The 20,192-nt window shown below is 37.1% G+C and overlaps 1 protein-coding gene across 1 annotated transcript in view; it reads right to left on the bottom strand.

Moving 5' to 3' along the window:
• Positions 1-1,371: 1,371 nt before the first annotated feature.
• The window catches only part of APOB (apolipoprotein B), a 35,952-nt gene continuing 17,131 nt past the window's right edge, over positions 1,372-20,192 (bottom strand). Inside the window, 13 exon segments of the mRNA XM_069011675.1 lie at positions 1,372-1,631; positions 1,634-1,758; positions 1,760-3,369; positions 4,451-4,634; positions 5,480-5,594; positions 6,085-13,656; positions 14,513-14,889; positions 16,550-16,695; positions 16,964-17,151; positions 17,281-17,456; positions 18,719-18,929; positions 19,502-19,623; positions 19,841-20,023. Of these exon segments, the coding sequence (XP_068867776.1) occupies positions 1,555-1,631; positions 1,634-1,758; positions 1,760-3,369; positions 4,451-4,634; positions 5,480-5,594; positions 6,085-13,656; positions 14,513-14,889; positions 16,550-16,695; positions 16,964-17,151; positions 17,281-17,456; positions 18,719-18,929; positions 19,502-19,623; positions 19,841-20,023 (11,086 nt within the window). The 3' untranslated portion in view covers positions 1,372-1,554.

Raw genomic sequence — 20,192 nt, forward strand, 5'->3', positions numbered from 1 at the left:
TACTCAATAGAACATGTAAACAGGGATTTTTATACCTTTCGTTCCCCTGGGCAGGGTGACATATGCAGATTGGTTTTATTCAGAATCAAAACTTATTTTATAGTTCACAGAGGACTATTCTATCTCTTATTCTGAAAATTTTTGCTGTAATTGTGATGGCTGAAAGCTCTGAAGAGAAGATGGATTTACCTTAGTTTCTAAGAGATACCCACTTGCTGACACTAGATAGGTGTGTATATACTACCATGCTTGTGAGATTCTGATTTCAGGGTTAAAGTAGCTTATCTGATAAGAATCATTACTGGCAAAGCTACTCAGGTAATAATATTATCTATCAATAGGGATATCAAAGTCTTGGTGCTCCATCACTTCATGTATATACTCCATCATACCATGGAACGAAAGCAGATTCTCTGTTTTCCCATTAATGAACAAGCAACAGCCATATTACAGAGTGAACTGATTGTATCAAAACAGACATGTGCACAAACTTTCTAATGTTCTTTGTCAAAAAGTTTATTCTCAAAGAGGCAACATTATTTCAGCCTGAGCATGCATTTCTCTAGGACTGTCTATATAGCATTCCAACGGCTGAAAGTACACCATTGCAGGTCAACATATATTCCACTTAAAAATAGGCTTATTTTGTGAGGGACTTCTTCATCATACTTTAAATTAATCTTTAAATGAAAATTAATTTAAATGAATGTTAGGTTTCAGCCTAGGAGGGGAAAACTTTTTGACTCCCATCATACACAGTGATGTCCATGAAACTTTGACACTTGACTAAACTCACACTAAGTAAAAGATAGACAATTTAAAGTGAAACCAGAAATATCATGGGCAAACAGGTGAGAAAACCCTGTATTTCTGAAATATAAATTAGCCAGTAGAAAGAAAACCCATCTAAAATTCTTGGCATAGTTTTCTGAAAACTGATGCAGGCATAAATTAATTTTTATTAAGAAAACCTTTGTATTATTATCTGCAATTTTCCAGGAATCATATTTCTACCTATGTTTATATGTTAATTTTCAATTTTTATGCCATTTTCAGAATTTACCATTTTTTTAAAATTCATGTTTTTATACATGCCCTTTTCCTTACTTATCTATGAAGGTATTTTTATGCTGGGAATTAGATGTGTTTCCAAGTCTTCCTTCAACTGGCTTATGAATGTGACCTTTATCTTAAAACCTGTTTATTCTATGTATTCCATAGCTTTTGTGACTATTTACAATATGCATTGCACATTATTGACTTCATCCAACATACTGTGAAATCAAAGAAAAGACTTCCCATTGACCTTGAAAATTGTTGGATTAAGCCTTATGCTCCAAGTAAAACTAGTTGTAATGAATGACACAAAAATGTAATAAAGAACTCATTTATTGGCTTATTAAGCTTATTAAAATAACCTAGTGTAGTTTATTAAGTTTTAATTTACAAATTCAGATTCAAACATATCTACCTGAAGCTCCAGTATGCTGACTGCTGTTATATTTAAATACATTTTGGTAGAAACTTGTTACTTCCCCTCTTCTACATGTCCATTCAGGTGTTCATGTGCTGCTGAATATTTTCCATAATCTTCTGAGGACTCACTTGCTCAGTGTCAAGTTGTTCATCAGTTGCGTTTCTTTCCATTTCCTGGAGCCTTTCCCAATGCCTTGCTGAATCACTATGTGTGTCATTTCCACTTTCTTCCTGAGTGCCTGTCTGCTTTTTTGGGGCATGTGGTAAATGGACTGCCAGTCACATGGGCACCTGTATTCTAAGCTCTCCTTGACGAACAGCTACGTACGGTTTTATGCTCTCAGCTGTTATTTGCTCAAGCCAGCGAAGAAGCTCTGAGATATATTGCAGGAAAGCAGAGTAATTTTCTATAGTTAGATCAATTAACCTTTTGGCTTCACTGATTAGCTTTGCTTGGGACTGAGTAAGCTGCCCATAGATCTCCCGGAGTTTTTCTTTGAGTTGCTTGTTATGTTCATCAATTTTCCTCTTAGCAGCTGCAGACCAATATCGGATTTTTTCCTGAGCAGCAGCAGAGAGTTCCATGATCTTCTGTTTTCCTTTTCCTTCAAAGTCAGTTATAAGATCATAATATTCCTGACTGTAGATTTCCACTAATTCTCTTACTTGGTCTGTCAGGCGTGTAACGATGCCAGCAAGATCTCCAACAAACGTATTGTGCCAATCCACGAGAAGATCTATGACATCCTTCAGCCATTCCAGTACCTTGTCTTCCACCTCATAGTATTTCACTGACAATCCAAGTGTAGTTGGATCAAAATATTCCTCCCGCAATGACTTTACGTAGAGGAGCAGCTGGTGCAGCTTTTCTGAGAGGTCCTGGAACGTCTTCTGGCTGAAGTCTTTGAACTGAGAAACGTATTTTTTAACATCTTTTGTCAAGGATCTCAGCTTCTGGGCAAAGTCTGAAGCCATTGCATCTTTGTACAGCTGCTGTGTTTGGACTTTAATGTCTTCAAAATTTTTGGATTGCAAGCTTCTAACCATTTCTTCTACCTTCTGAAAAAGTTGTTGCACTACTTGTTTCAGTTGCTTCAGCCTTCCTGCAAAGTCAGCTTCCTGAAGAGTAGCAAATGTCTGCCTGATTTTTTCCTGCAAATCTTTCAGCATTGCTTTAATTTGATCAAGTACATTACGGCCTCTAAGAATTGTTTCAGAAGCAGGAAGTCTGACTTCCAGCTCATTGATAGCTGCAATCAAGGCATCGAAGTACTCCTGAAGTTTTGAAAGGCATACATCAGCACTTTTTGCTACCTTCTCTGTAGTCATGATGTATATTTCTGCACCACTGTACTTTTCAGACAGCCCAGGGACCTGGAATTTTGTGGTTTTCAGGAATTCAGTGGCTGAGTCAATTATGTGTTTTATTTTCTGGTGGTACTCTTCTATTATGTCAATTAAAACATCCAAAAGTTTTGCTTTTATTCTTTGATAGTCAAACTGTTCAGCCTCATCTGCTGCTCTTCTATAAAGCCGTTTAGCTTTGAACTTCAGCTCCTGATATTTGTCAGAGGCATCATTGGCAGCCGTGCGAAGCTGAGCATCTATTTCATCTATTTTATTTGCAGCAAAAGTGTATGCTTTTTCAGCATTATTCTGCATTATATTCTTCATCTTTAAGGTGGCAGCACTAATTTCCAGTCCCATGTGCTCCTTATGGTACCGATTAACATACCTATAGACTGCATCTGTCATTTTAGGCACTCTTTCTTTCAGACCCAACAGCAAGTCTTTGGCAGCATCCTCATTCCAGTTGAATTTCATTTGAATCTGCTCAGGTTCCTTGAAGGATATCTCACCTTTTAGTATGTCAATGTCCTCCTGGGGAGCAGACTGAAAATACAAAACAGGGTAAGAAAACTCCAATATTATTTATGAGCGTACTTCAACATTCTCATTGTTGCATCTTTAATGTTGTCATTGATTAAGACAAGCACTCTCCAATTTTTTGTCCACTGTCTGTTTGCTGTCTGTCTGCTCTCATCTTGAAAGGTTATTTTGGAAGAAATTATCTCGTACCAAGCTACTTCAAGCTTCTTCAAAGAGCAAGGCTAGAACATAACTTAGTCTGGTCTTCTTTAATATCTGACTGCAAATAAGATTTTTCCTTCCTTTGTATTAAATGCCTATCATGTCTCATAAGGGAGGTGAATTACTTGGGAAAATGAGCCTTCTACTCATTCCTGAAATCAATTAAAGTGAATTCAAAAAGCATTTTCTTCCTATGAAAATATTACAGGATTTAATTTTGTAATCATTAAAATAAATGAGACAGTTTAGACAGTTAGAGTAGTTAATAAATCCTCAAATGAGAATATATTTCCATGTATAGTTTTTCCATTTTTATAGTAAATATTGAATTATGAGTTTCTTGTGATCCCTAAATTAGTATATAATTTTGGAAGGTAAGATTTTAATTCTGAAATTATTGTAGTATGCCAATAATAAAAGCATGCATTGTAACATATTAAAGGATTAAAAAAGACACTTCACAGATGCTCTAACCTCTTCTGGCGGCCTTATTCCTATAATGGTCATTTATGTAGTAATTCTAAGTAGCCTGATGGCTACTTAGAATTACTGCAACCCTGGGCTATGGCTATCTATTAAACCTGATGGGTAGCTTATCTAAAACTGACTTTGTACATTCTACCCTTTCAGTAGGTGTGCCTTCTTGACCATAGGAGATGGAAAAAATAACTGTGTGAAGGAGCTGAAAACACCTCTTTACACACATAGTACTTTTAGTACTGGAAAGGCCAGTGTAGGAAATAAAACCTTTAATTACTGATAATATAGTTTTTATTTGGTAGTTAATTTATATCTCAACATAAGTACACACAAAATTTAAAAGAGAACTTTTCCTCTGACCACATCAAGCATTTTTGCTTTTTACTGCTCATATCAGACTTACCTGAGTTTGGTAATAAACTCTGGCAATGAAAATTTTATCATCCCCTTCAAGGACATAAGCAAGGGTCCCGGCTGAGGGTGAGGATATTGAGCCGGATGATTTCCTTTCATTCTCTTGGTAACGCACATGAACATCTGTGAAAGTTGGGCTGATGATATCTAGTGACAAAGTGTCCTCCAGGGCTCTGAAACCACAGTAAATACACAGCTATGAATCGATGCACAAAGCACAAGCCCAATGCTGTATGTCTGAATACAGTAACACCTATACTTTCATATATATATATATATATGTGTATGTATGTAAACACTGCCTTTATCTTGAAAATAAAATGTAGGGTTTACTATCCACATTTCTTAGAATTTAGCCTGACACATTCAAAACTTCATGTCACTGCAATTTTCCTGTTTAAGATAAAACTACACTGAGCTTTGTTGAGAATTTTCATTAAATTAGGGTAGCAAAATAAAACCTGTAGCTGTACCATTGTCAGCTTTCTACAGATTTTCACAAACTGACTGCAATTTTTCCACCAACACAAGTGCAGGCACTACTGTTTATCTGCATTTGTACTTGCCTTCACCGATTCTGTCCCTTGGATGTATCAACACAACACTTGCAGATCAAAACAGGCAGTAAGACAGCCAAGTCTGACATGGGCACTTGTGAATAAAAATTACTCTATAATGGTTTGTGGTGGCAGAGGGGGATCCACTGAGAAGAAACCCAGCTATGTTGATGGTTAGATCTAGAACTGCTCTGATTATAAAATACTGTGTTTATGTCTCAGTGGTTTTCTGATGTGGGGCTGGTGAGAAAAAGCCGTTCTAGAAACCCCGAGAGGGAACAGCTTTAAAGTTACCTTGAGAAGGAAAAGGACACAGCCAATAGTGTGTCAAAATAGGTGGGGTAGATACACAGGTTCTTATCGATTACTGCAAAGCACCCTGGGGCATTAGAGATCAAAGCAACAACTCATCACTTGCAATTATGTCTATTATAAATTGTATTATTAGAGCAAATCTTTACCCAAATCCTGAAATAGTCAGATTTTCCTTGTAGTTTGCACTCATGTCACGATGTGAAAAGCTGCCAGTTGTCTTCATAACAAACACGCCTTCTTTATATTCATAGTTTGAAACAACTGTGAAAAAGATTTCAAATGTGTGTATTACCAACAAACAATATAAAAGACATAGCCAGTTGTACGTTTGATGGCCAGTTTTGGGGTATTACACTGGTATGTCAAATTATGCTTCAAGAAACTGAATGCCCATAATGTCCCAAATAAAAAGATATGAAAAAATTTGTTTGACAGGAGCATTTTAAAATTCATATTTATATCTCAACATGGATATGACACATATATATAGTCATTAGCCTTCAGGGTGACTGACTGAGACTCTGATAGTAATTTATGAAAAAGTGCCATTGCTGATAAAAGAAGTGTTCTCTAATATCAATGCTAAATAGACAGAAATACCTTCATATGCAAAGGCCTGGGAAAAAAAGATCTGAAAATAGACAGAAATACCTTCATATGCAAAGGCCTGGGAAAAAAAGATCTGAAAAAGCCTAGTCTACAATAATTTGTGTCCCCTAAAATTATGGCATATGGAATTTTAATGTCTTACCATTCAGGTCATATTCCAGGAACTGCAATGTTGAGCTGCAGGTAGAGTCAATGGAATGTTCAAAAGAGTCCTTCCTATTTGTCAAGTCTGTTCTCCAGGTGACATTGTACAAAGGGGAAGACACTTTGAAAGATCCAGTCAAGGCACCAAATGACGGGATGTAAATTCCAGCAGGCAAGGATATTTTCAGAGGGGGGATCTCAATTTTCTGTTCAGGAATGGTAATTGTAGGCAGTTCAAAATCTGCAATTTTATTAGCTACTTCATCAAGATCTACAGAGAAACTGCCAAATGAAACACTTTTTGGTAAAGTGAATTGAGACATGGTTATTTGGTATTCAGGTATTGTCACCTCAAAAAATGGCATTTTATATTCTTCTAAAGTAATATAATTTGCTCCTACATCCACTTTGGGGAATCTTAGTTTTGGCAGTGTGGGCAAATGGACATCAAATGGCATTGTGCTTAGCGTCTGTGGAATTTTTATGTTGCGCATGTCAATGGTGTATGCTGGGACCTGGAGAGTGGTGAAAGGAAGGCTGAACTCTGGAGTGCTGAGAACAGGGCTTGGGGCCTTTAGGTGTAACTCAGGAATAGTGACAGTGAAGCCATCGGTCAGCTTATTCACAGGTATGGGGAAAAAGTAACCGTCCTCACTCTTTGTGTACACGAGGGATGCCGAACCATTCAAGTACTGTTTCCTGTCAGCACTGGTAGTGACGTCCAGCTTCCAGATATCCCATAAGCTCTTCTCAGAAATGGGACACTTGATGTCTTTGAGGAAATCCATGTATCCTTCCAAAGATCCAGAAATAACAAATTTTGCCTTTGATTTTTCATTTGATAACTGCATATCATGACTGAGAGATAATGAGTGAATTTGGCCTTCACCCTTCCAGCTAGCTTTCTGGTTTGCAGGACTGATTTTCACTACAACAACCTCATTAACTGATGCCATGCCCAGGTAGGGATTTGGCTGAATGGCTTGAATCTGAAGATCTGCTGATACATCCCAAGGAGCCAGCTCTAAGGTTGCTTTGCATCTCTGAGTCCCTGTTGTTGTGAAACGAGATGTGCATCGTGCATAGTTCTTCCCATTGTGCTCCCAGACAGCATAAATACGACGGGTAGATGCTTCAACTGCAAGTAAGTCTTTGATTTCAATGATCCAGAGTCCATCTGCTTTAGAGTGGGCCTCAAACTTGAGGGATGACCGAGCTCCATTAGCATTTAGATAGGCATTCGCCTCATGGTCTAAACTTCCAGAAAATGCATTTCCAGTGTAAAATACTCCATCAATATCCCCAGTTGTAGAAGATTCTACTGATATGTAATATGTAAGGCTCTCTAAAGCAAATTTGTGAGCAATTTCTCCCTTAGCATTTGTACCATATTTGGGAGTATTAAAATCATACATTAATTTTATTCCTGAGGAAAGAGTGGGTTTAGATTTTGTATTTCCAGAAAGTTCTTGGCTGAAATTAATTTTTAAAACTGGTGTATCAACCTCTATATTTGTTGCCACTGAAGCTTCCATGATCCTCTTTAAGAGAGTGATAGTGCTATCATGGTTTCCTCCTAGATATTTGTTGTTACTCAGGGACAATGCTGTGGCCAGCTTCAACCCCCTTTTTCTTGTCAAACTTGTTGAACCATCCAGCTTAAATCGCAGAGTTTCAATGACAGAAGAGGATGAGACACTGAGATGTCCAACAATATCCGACTGATTGAACAGCCCAGCATTTGCAGTTAAAGTGATCACACTGGATTTAAATGAGAAGTCATAAGTAATGTTACCCATGGCAGGAACTAAGACATGGTTTGCTGAGCTGTTGATTCTGAATCTGGGAAGCTTTAGCGTGCGTAGGTCCTGAGGGATATGAAGGACTGGAAGCTCAACAGAAGGTACGACTACTGTGTAAGATGGAACTGAAAAGCCAATAATTGGGACTGTGAATCCTCTTGTGCTTATTTCTTTCGGAAGAGTGAAACCAAAGGCTGGCATCTCAGCAGTGAAAGGAGAGACTTCAATATTCACAATTGGAATGGTGTATCCTGGAATCCTGAGGGTCCGTGGTAGTTTGTTCAGTGATGTTTGTATTTTGTATTTGTCAAATTTTGTTTTGGCTTCATTATATGACTTTGTGAGAAAATCTAAAGCTGCATTTCTTCCTTTCTCAAAGTGTTTGTTGAACAAAAGGATGTTTTTATTAAGTACTTCATGCACTTTTGCTAAAGGAAGTGGGATTACATGCATGTCTTTGTTTTTCTCATACTGAGCATTCAAATTTAAATCAAAGGATTGTCTTGTTGTCTTCAATAATTCCTTCAGGCCTACCTGTTCCCACAGTGAATAATCTTTCAGCTGAGGAGTTTTGATTCCAACGTAGGGAATCTGAATCTGAGGAATGGTTAGAGGAATATTTAGGAAGTCCAGGTTGGCATCTCCATTCATTTCGATATGAGCTTCAATTCTGTCATCATTGTTGCCAGCAGACATATTATGGGAATATCTGTACTGATTGAATCTGCCAGTAGCTTGCCAGTTGACCTGCTGAACAGAAGAACTGAGGGCAAACCCATAGTTATTCAGAAAGTCAATTTTGCCAGTCAGTTTCATTGGGAAACTGATTTTCACATTTCCATCATTGTTTGTTGAAAGACGAATTTCAGAGGGGTTTGCCAAGAAGGAAAGCTCATTATTTACAGTTCCAGTAATCCGTCCATGGAGCCGAGCATTATGAGAGCCTGTTAATTCTACTTCCATTCCTAGAAGCTCTCCTGTGCCTTTCACGTTCAGAAGGCTACGTCCCACACGCTGTGACTCAATTTCAGACTGAATCTGAAGTGCTGCAGACATTAAGGAATGACATTCATATCTCATAGCTTGGTTGACTTTCAGGTATTTATCATTTATTCTGTTGCTGGCAGAAAATGTAATACTGGGGCCCTCAACCTTGAAAGTGGCATGTGAATCATGAGTGCCTTCATCGGAGAAATTAGGTGAAGCCCATTTCCAGTTTCCTTTACCAGCAGAGGTAAATGATATGTATCCTGCTTCTATCTCTGTTGTCATGTTATTGACCAGATCAGCTTGGCTGGAGAAATCAGCTTGTGGAATATTCAGTCTGTGGGAATATGCCATTCCACTCTGCATCCAAATTTTTCTTTGCAGTTTGACCATTAAATTATTCTGTAGTTCTATTGAATTTTTCTTTGTATGTAAGTTTGCTCTAGTTTCAGCTTCACCTTCTACTGAGGTCCCTAAAAATACCACTTCATTGGTGTGATCAACTTTAAGGAACCTATGGTTGACTTTCATGGCATTTTTAAAGTTCAGCTGCTTCATGTCAGGGGCCAGGAGACGTGAATCTGCAATCACACTAAAAACTAGGAAGTCTAATTTGGATGTCGTTTGAGCTGAAATGGAGGTCACAAATTCTGGACTGTTTGCAGATGTTGTAGTATTATGAAGCTCAGCTTGTGTAGACAGTGTGAAGAATGGAGAGGTGACTCTGAAAGCACCAGATAATTTACCAAATGTAGGGACAGTCACAGCATGTGGGATACGTGGGAGCTGGAACTCTGGTATCTTTATGTTAGGAATCTGGAGTTCATTTAGATTTAGCTTTGGAATCAATAATTCTGGTATTTGAAACTGAGGCATTTGTATTTCTGGGAAAGAAATGTCAGAAAAAGGCATATCTCTCATCTTCAGATCTTTCAAATAGACATCGATAGATGGTAACTGAAACTCAGTAGACATGAATTTGTCTATTGTTCTCACAATCATAAGCTTAATCTCAATCAAGTCAATTGCAAAGGAAGGTACTTGAAAGGTATTTAGAATTTTAAATTCTGGGGTAGTAAATTTCATTGGGATTTTCATGTCCTTTAGTGTCCTAATATTGATCTCATAGGAGGGGACATGGAGATCAGTCAGTGGGACAATGAATTCTGGTGTTCGAAATGTTGCTTCCCGAAGACTTCGGAGGCTAACCTCAAAGGCAGGTATGGTGACTATAACCATCTTGATTTCAGGGACTTTAAATCCAGTTTCAACAAACTTTTTTATATTTTCAGCCCAATTTTTTAGATCATACTCTTCAGCCAACGCAGTGATTTTTTTTAAAGTTGTGATCCATTGGTCAGAAATGTATACGACAACTGAATTGTAGAATTGGCTTATCTTCTGAAGACACCACTGGAATTCCTGGGAAATATCCATTTCAGAAATTCTCTCTTGCAGGTCTTCCAGATGTTCATTTACTTTGGCTTTGAGATTAGCAAATGTTGTTGAGTCAATGAGCTCCCTGAGCCAGTTAATTATTGCAGCAAGCTTCGTGTCCTTTAGTTGTTCCATGTATTTTGAAATCGCAGATCTAAAATCTCTTATATACTGTTTCAGTGCTTCTGCTTTCTGTGGAAGTTCTAGATTTCTGAGTTCCTCATTTATTTTCTGTGTCACTTCTCGAATTTTGTTATTTGTGTCATCGACAAATTGGTTATAATCAAAAGCCTTGAGCTTTTTAATAACCATATCAAGGAACTTGTTGACTTCCTTTATCATCTTTTCATAATCAAAAGTTTGCACTTTCTTGACAGCATCATCAACAAAAGCAACAACTTTATCAAAGCATGACTTCCCATCGATATTTTGCAAGTAGATAGTCAGTTTCTGGACAGTTTCTTTTATTCTGTACTTGTTAAGCAGTTCTATCATTCTGTCAATTAAAAAATATATCTGCTTATCAATTTCATATTTTACAATCAGTTTGCGCATATGACCACGGAAAGCGCTGATCTTCTCAGATACTTCATATTCCTCTATCCAATTTAGAATAAAGTCTTTGATTTGTTCAAGAATTTCATTAATTTTTTCGATTGGCAAAGATCGCTTAAATTTTTCTAAACATTCTTTAGCATCAAACGCTTTAATCTGTCGTTTCAAATTTTCTGCAATGCTTCTGACATCAATATTCTGAATCTGAATCTTGAGTTGTTCTAGGTTTTCCTGTATCCTAGCTGTAATCCCGTACTCATCATCTACATTTTTAATCCAAGCCAAAGTGCTGCTTCCGATTTTGTTAAGATCATATTGTCGGAAAAAACCCCACAATTTTTCAATGATGTTGATTACAGTTGTTCTTACCTGATATTTGTTTTCTAGAGCTGTCATTGTTTCAACTATTTGATCAAGAAGTTGTGCAATAAGTGCTTTAATGTCATACTGCTCATAACAGTCTTTGATGTATTGCTCAATTTCTATCAGATAGATCTGCAGCTGAGACAGTATTTCTTGAAGATTGTCCATGGCTTTCTCCAGCATAATTTGGAGATCATCAGATGTTATTCTGTAGTCCTTTGTGAAAGCAACAAAATTATTTTTCATGCTGCTAACTTTGCCTTTGATATCTAATTTGTCCATGTAATCGCCAATGTCCTGTGGCAGTTTGTCCAAAGTTGCCTTGTATTTTTTCATGTGTTGTTCTATGTCTATGCTCTTCAGGTAACTTTGTATGGCCTGCAGTGTGGATAGAATGGTGCCTCTGAGTTTTTCAAAGTAAACTGGCAAATTTTCCAAGAAGGGCAGGCTAATAACTTGAGTATCTTTATTTTTGTCATACTTCACAAAGCCAGAGATGCTGAATTCTTGAGGCTCCGATATGCTGTCCCTGAGACCCAATACATCAATTAAGTTAACTTCTTGAGATGTTAATGGTAGTATGACTGATGTGTCCATTACAGAGAGATCTGCTAAAGCTCTTCCATTAAGTTCCACACCGATCTTTTCTGCATTATTGAAAGCACTGAAATCTTGTGAATATACATTATTGTTTAGCTGACTTTTCAATTTCCAAGCACTTGACTGCTCTGATGGAGTAAAAAGCATATGAACTTTGTTGTCAAGCAGCGTAGTGTACCTTCCTCTAGACTTCAAGCTATGGCTGGTAGAGCCTCGGTAATCATGGGAGATAGTGAAAGCAAGAGGCTCTGCTTTAAACAAGAATTTGCTGTACAGGTCTCCTGTGTGTTCACCCACAGCGACCAGCTTTCCATTAGCATTGGTGTGTACGTCAGCAGTGATGACAAATGGGGACATAGTAGAATGCACAGCATTGCTGAAACGGAGAGATTTGGAATCACAGTTTGTGTTCATGGTAACTGAGGAAGAAAGTCCCGCCACATCCAGATGAGTTCTGTGACTCACTGCTGCGCCTTGAACATTTGCCACGGTGTCTGTTTTCAAGTCTGCAGTTAGACCAGCACATGTGAGGGTGTAGGTGTGTCTTATTTCATCTTCTCCGTAGGCTCCTCTGACATTGCCACCCAAGTTCATATTCAGAGGCTCGAGAAGGAGTTCTGCTTTGTTGGAAACTTCTGTTTTAGCGTATTTAAAATTATTGCTCAGTTTAGCTGTTAGTGAGCTAGGCTCCAATTGAAGGTCAAAAACATGTTTGTGGAACTTGTCAAAGCTGAAGCTGTTGTCTAATTTTGAAGCAAACGTTAAGGCTAAGCCTGGAATATTCAAATCATTTGTATACTCCAACTTAATATCTTTGAATGATCCTTGCAAATTATTTGAGAACTTGAGTCCTTCTCTATTAACTCTGAAGTTTAAAACATGTTTGTTGTCCATACCCAGAACCGTACTCTGATATTCACTTCCCAGTGTTATTTCTGTTAGGCTCACTCTTCCACCTACATTGAACTTTGCATTGTTTTTCCCATAGCGCCCAGAAGAGGACAGTGACATGGAGCCTCCAGCAGTGTCAAGCTTGGCATTCATTTCGCTCTGCATTGCCAAGGGACTCAACTGCACGTTGGTGGTTGCACTGCTGGCTAGACCATACCGATTGACATTGAGTGATGACTTATGTGCAGCTCGATTCTTCTGATCAGTCAGGGAGATATCAGTGTTGAAAACAAGATCCTGGGAATTGAGAGAACCTGCAAACAAGGCAAAATACTGGATTTGCTTGTAAGTGGCTTGGTACTCTGATCGAAGTGCTGCCATCTTCTTTGACAAAATTATTTCAAGCTTATTGACACCTGCAGTATGTCGATAGCTCCCGTTGGTTACAGATGACATTTTCAGCTGGCTGTTTTCACACTTCAGTGAAGCTGTGTTCTTTAATAGTCCATTTTGTACATCAGAAACTGAAGTAATGGAAAATGAACCATCACTGTATCTGCCAGATATCTGATTGGTAGCCTGAAGGTAAGAAGAATCCAGTTTCAGATTTGATTTTCCTTCTAAAACCCGTCTCCTTTCGTTGTATGTGGTAGACAGAGTGTAAATGCTTCTTGCAAACACAGAAGCCACTTCCAGCTGCCCTTCCATTTTGATGTTATTGGTATTCACATTGTTTATTTTTTCAGAAAAAATATCACCGGAAAATGAAAGCTGAGGACTTGATGCTGTAAGTGATAAGGTGTAGTTTGTAACTGGAATAGGTTTGGAACTCTTTCTGCCAGACAGCTTAAAAACTGATGTTAAGACTCTGTGCTCCAGGTGATTTTCATATTCACAGATGAATCCATTTCTGTTATATGATGCTTCTCCAGAACCTGAAATAGGAAAAAGAAGACAAAAGGTAAGTGCCTCTGTACCTTTTTAAGAACTTGTCTGATACCACTGAACTTCTATGCTACTTTGAATTGCAATTACTGTTGTACCATTTTGTTTTAAAGGCCTAAGTGTTTTGGTAAATACTAAATATTTCGGTAAAAATGGCTACTATTTTGATATTTGAAGCTAAAGTTTTGAATTACAAATAAATTTTTTCTCTACACAACTAAATATAATAATGTGAAATGATACAAAGTTATGTCATTATTTAAACTTAAATTAAGAAGATGGACTCAACAATAGCCCATATCTAACATTCCTGGATTTTAGTGTTTTCTTTATCATGCCTCAGTCACAGTGAGGAGTTTAGAAGAAAATGAAGTCAGTTTGTCTTTTTGTAGTTTGAGAACTCAAACTGCAGTTTTAGGGGAACTAACTTAAAAATACCACTTATGGCAACATATGGACTCAGATAAATGATAAGGCAATTATATATATACACTTATAAATAGACTGAGAAATAAATCGTGGGCATACCTACACATACACCTACACTTGATTTATCAGCTACACAAGTGTTTGTAGAATTGTGCCTTCAGTTTTGAAGGACATTTTCTTCAGTAAGTAATATCCAGGAAAATATGGACTCTAGAATTCTTTACTGAATGACTTCACCTTCAGTGACTGAATAAACAGACACATATCTTTAAAAACAAACAGAAAATGATTTGAGATTGTGCAACACCTGTCCTTAAATGAGCGCAGGCAAATAAATGTACTGTACTCGATACAAGGGAAATAAAATATAAAAGTAGGTTTGCAAACAAACATTGTAGTATTAGCAAACATTCTTACCCTTCACACTGTAGGAAAGTAGCTCAAAAACTGAATCTGCATTTGTGTTGTAGGTAGCTTTTACACTGGTTGCTCTCTCTGTGGTGCTGTTAGTCACAGTGTACGCGGCTGTCCAGTTGTAATAGTTGCTGTACACATTAGCAGAGACCTCTAACTTGCCCAGCAAAGGCACCCGGAAAGGATAGGATTTTGGAACAGTAAATCTTGGGATTCTGTATTCCTGAGATGGCACACTTATTCCCATGGACTCCATTACCAGAGGAGGTGTTTTAACAGTCTGCGGCACCCATATCTCATCGGATGATCTTCCCCCAAATGGCAATGGAATGTCAATTACAAAACTGTTTTTATTTAAGTTGTATCTGACCTGGCCTTCACTGGAAAATAAAGATAACACTGTTAGAAACTGTAACTTCATAAAGTATATACAGGAATTTCAATGATTTCCTACTCTGCCCATGATACTGAGCGAGCTTACATGCCTATTATCAATGTCCTGACTTCAGTTTTAGAGAGAAATGCAATGATCAGATATTAATATCAACATTTTTAAGCATTCATTCATCAGAATTTACTGAAAATACTTTTGGTATCAGGGAATTCTCTCAATGTTTTTTCCTCTCATTTCATAAACAGAGAGACTTAGAGGTCAAGTAAAAAATAAATCCTCCAAAAACACTGACATACTTGCAGGATGCTGAATACCAGAAAAAGGCATTTATGTTTTTTTAAAAAGTGAGGTATTCTTATAGAAATGCATGAAATCATATTACAATTAGACATGGTAAGATTCTAAATTATTAAGAATTTATCTATCTCTCTTATTACAAGCATTTCAAAAGTTTAATCCAAATATTCAGCTTTTTTTTATTCTGAATAAAAGGAAATAAAAATTTAAGCATGTGACCAGGAGCTAGGACTGGAAAATGGATCATTGGCTGAAAAAGTATAATTACAAAAAGGCAAAAAAGAAGGAAACTTGGCCCTATTTTGTGAATGAACAATAAGCTGGCAAAGATACTTTTCTTGTTTGCCTAACTGGTCTTTCATATTGCAAAATCTTCAATTTTTACACTTAGAGCTATATCCTAAGATGAAAAATAAGCAAAAACTTCTGAAATTTGTTCCTTTTCATCAAAAGATTTAAAAAGCAACATAAAAGAACAGTAAAAAAATCCTATTATTATTATTAGCACAGATGAAAACAAGCTAGGAGAAAAAAGAGTTTCTTCCTTGTTTATACTTAGCTCAGGAACAAAATAGCAGCAAGAGATACGTGTCATTAACATACAATATCATATTAGTACAATGAAAGATATTACATGGAAAAACAGATCTAAGAGATATAAAATTCAAGACTGTTCTCCATTTGTTTTTGGAATTCAGTCTTACACCAGCCTGTGTTGTCCTTTACATTCATTTCAGCATTTCATTTCTATGAAATTTGACAGAAGGGTAATTACATCCATGCAAGTCCTGTGAAACTCTCTTTTAGGTAGAAGAGATGGGACCAAACTAGTACAAGCATCCAGTCCATATGTGTACAACTTCCCTCTGAGCAAGTCAGGCATGGGAAGAGGTCAGGTTGCTCTACTGGTGGAGCTTAACCAGTATGTGTAGGGGAATGGGAAGAATTTTCCCACAGGGCTGCACAGGAGAATGTAGAGCTGTAAGGGTTATGGCTGAAGTGCCTGCAGGGATGTAGGATAAAAATCTATGGGAAACATGGCTTCAGTAGTTCTGTGGCTTAAAGACTGTTGAATGCTGTATTTTTATTCAGTGCACTGTATAATATAATATTTGGGATCTATTCACATACTGCATGAAGACAAATCTGTATTAAATACATGCATGAATTCCTCTGTATAATTTCATTTCTCTGACCTTAAAGTTCTTTCTTATGATTCCAATTTTATGCTAATGTCTACATCAATTCCACGCTGTTTTATAAAACCAAAGTAAAATAAAATAACACAAAAATATGAACAAATATCTATTTTCAGTTTCCTGTATTGCTATCCCAATTTCACTCCCTACCTTTTCAGGAAAAGTTCTTCAGGAATGGTGATAACAGGCAGGTTGAGTTTCTGAATGTTAAGTTCCTGCAGTGCACTTAGTTTGTCTTGCAGAGTCTGGGCATAGGGGACATCTTTTGATGTTTTTTGCAGCCAGGTGTTGGTTGCCTGCAGTGAGGAGAAAAGTTTTAAAAAGTAAATAACAAGTTTTAGGACTTCCCAGTGAAGTTATCTGAAAGTTATTTGGACTAGCCAAATACTGAACTCCAGGTATCTGCTAAAGTGACTGGTTCTATCAAAGTTGAAAACACACAGCTTATTCAATCTGATGAGAGATTTTTCAAGTAGTTCTTATTTTGGCTTCCATGGGGGAGGCAAGAATTCCTCAGGGCTATGTGGTGGAGCTGTAATATCTACTGAAGGTGGAAAACCATACCACAATAAATTGTGACACGATATGTCGCAGTGTCATATCCGTATGAGCCACTTTCCGATCCAGCAGTTCGTTGGCATGCTTCTCTAGGGTTTTTGGGTAGTCTGAAAAGTCAGCTGGGAAAGCAGAAGACAGTTTTTTCACAGCAGCACTGGCACCTGAATTCCACTCTAGCTCAACTTTCTCAGCATCTAAAAATCATGAATTTAAAAGAAAAGGATAAAATTAGTAATATTTTTATTTTGAGATATACTATAAACTAATGTAAAAAGATGCTTAAATTTATAGGTTGTGTATGTGGACCATGTTTTTGCCCCTACCATATCTGAGAAGAACTCTTTTTGAAATTGAGTTTCCATGAATTGTTGCAGCTGAGCTGATCTGAAGGTATGCTTTGTTTGGTGAGTAATTAACCAATGCTTCACTTCTAAGTTCGGTTTGCAGGCGAGGAAAAGAAATGGTGCCTCTTAACATTGCCTCTTCCACTCCAGCATACCTGTGAAAGAAAAATAAATGTGAATAAAAATATTTAACTGTACTTTTTCAGGAGCAATTTCAGCATTTAAATCTATACCAAAGGCATAATAGGTGTTATAAAAAATTAGATTGAATCAAACTTGTAAACACTGCTCTAATTCAATGAATATTTTCAGCTTCTGATAGTTACGTTGGAAAGTCTGTAGTAGACTATTATAATGCTACTGTGCAGATAAACAATGAGTAGTTGTAGGTACAATTATGAGTCTGTGTTAATTTCATAAGAGTGAAAAGGATGGAAATATGTACCTGTCCTGGTAAAGCTGTAACTGAACCAAATTCTGAATGCCTTACTCAAGCTGAATTCTCTACTCAGGATATAGACTGTGGCCATGAATCACATAGAAACAAAACACTTGACAAAATATATGATGCCACTGGGCTTCATTTTCTTTTATTCACATTTATTTTATATCTGTAACTTTGTTGACTCAAGCAAACGTCTAATATTATGTTAGTGAAAATGAAAGGGAATTGAGGTCCCTGACATCTGTCCAAAGCTCCCACTGATATCAGAGGCAATTCTACATGAACAGCAAAGACAAAGACTCCCCGGGGAACCATCAAGATCACAGAATTCCGTGGAAGATTGAGGTTTATTAAAGAATGTGATCAGCTCATTTCACTACGGGCTTGTGAGGCAGACAATTTTAGAAACCCTGGCAGGCTGAACATTTTTGTTAGCTCCCCTGTAGATGTTCCCGGAAATATTCTCATCGTGAAGCGTGGGAATTTTTACAGGAAGCTCTCAGTTATTTTTGGTTTTGTTTCTTACTGAGTGCCATTAGATTTCTTCATGGAGAGATGTAATAACTTTTTTTAGAGACAAGCATATCCAGTAAAAGATAATACCTCTCTGAACAAACCTTGCTTTGTTTATATCCTTGGATTATCACACCTGCAATAACAGTAGTACAATGCATTCTTGTAGTCATGTGTGCAAACATGGAAGAACTACCTCAAGGAACTTGTAATACAAATTATATATATACATATGGTAGAAAAGATCAAACAATGTATTATATGTATATATTTGATGTATTTCAAATAAAATACTTTAAAGTTTTTTAAATGGGGTTTCAATGGCAAGTTTATCTGTCTCTGTATTTAAGAAATTTCTCCAAAATGAGATAAAATTTCCCCACATTTTTACACCCAATAAAATCTTTAGCTATCTTACTCAATGGTAGCTGTTAAATTCTAAATGTGTTCCTGAGCTACCTTATCTGGCCAGTAAGAGTAACTTCAGGAGTCTTCTTGTTGTTGAAGTCTAAGACAAAGGTGTATGCTTTCTTCCCAGAAATTGATTCATCAGTAATTCTCAAGTTTGTACCAAAGTCAACGTCAACATCTGGAATGTGGACATCACTGGTCAAAATCTTTTTGCCTCTGTTGTACCTGAAGGTCAATGTGGCCTCATGCTGGTTTACACCTAGAAAATATAACGTACTTTGGTTATTCACAACTATGGAATCTGTTTGGACTTTTCTTCAAGGAGAATAAAAAAGGATCAGCTGGTAATTCTATCATGCTAAAGATCTAACATAACTTTTGATGAGTCTGATTAGCAGCTGAGTCATCTCTTTTCTTCTCATCTTCTAAACACACCATGGACTGATCCACCAATCCATCAATACTTTTGGTTTTTAAATTATCCCACAGATGGTTTGAGTGCTTTCATTCCATATTTCATCAGAAACGTATTTTTCTCTTGCTTATATAGAACCCATGAACATCTCCTCATCCTTGCTTCCATGCACTAACATCACACTGTTACTAAAATCATGCAAAATACAAAATCAGCCTCTCATCATGAAAATCTTGCACTGGGATTGCATACATGAAAGGAAATGTAGTTAAAGTGTTGGTGGTTTTGGGTGTGAAAACGGTATTCTACCTAATACTGTAAAGAATGATATTAAGATTTATTACTAAAAATCTCTTTTCTGGTAAATGCCACAGTTCAAAACCAAGCAAAACCACACAGGTTTTTTTGACTCTTACCTTCTGCCTGGACAGCAAACTTTAAGGTGTCTATCTGGTCATTTCCCTCTCTCTGCAGCTCGTAGTTTGCACTTGCAAAGTACTCCTTTACTTTGCCAGTGGACACTAATTCAACGTCAAATCTACAGAAGGAGTAAACAAATGTCTTGTGAATAACTTTTTTGTCCATGACCACATAGAGAAGAAATCATACCGTTCTCACCAGCTCTCTGTCTGACCTGCTGTTGCCAGCCTATTTTGAAAGATTTTTAAATGTACTCTTTATGTAAGAGACTACTGGAGACTAAGAGGGAAGGTAGGTAGCACAAAATAAACATAGTTTAAGTTGACATGACTTACCTGGATTCTCCAGTCAAGGGAAAATATGGAGCTGCCTCTGTGTCAGTGGAATTAGCGTATAATAACTTGGTGCAGAAATTTAGACCAGGAATAAAAGGCTTGCAAGAAGTTGAGGTTACTTGGCTGTCTATCAGAGGTGGAATCTCTTCAGTTTTGGCTGGAGACACCAAATGCAGTGTATTGCTGGAACAGAAAAGTCAGTCATTTATTCCCAGGACAGGTGTTCAGACATTGTCCTATTAACAAGGTTATTTCCGAATAAAACTTGCTTATCAATGTAGGGGCTAACTGAAATAACATCTGGTGTTAAATGATGTAGGTAATATTATTGATAATTATAATTTAATGTATT

The sequence above is a fragment of the Aphelocoma coerulescens genome, chromosome 3 (assembly GCF_041296385.1).
Source record: "Aphelocoma coerulescens isolate FSJ_1873_10779 chromosome 3, UR_Acoe_1.0, whole genome shotgun sequence".
NCBI classification, from domain to species: Eukaryota; Metazoa; Chordata; class Aves; order Passeriformes; family Corvidae; genus Aphelocoma; species Aphelocoma coerulescens.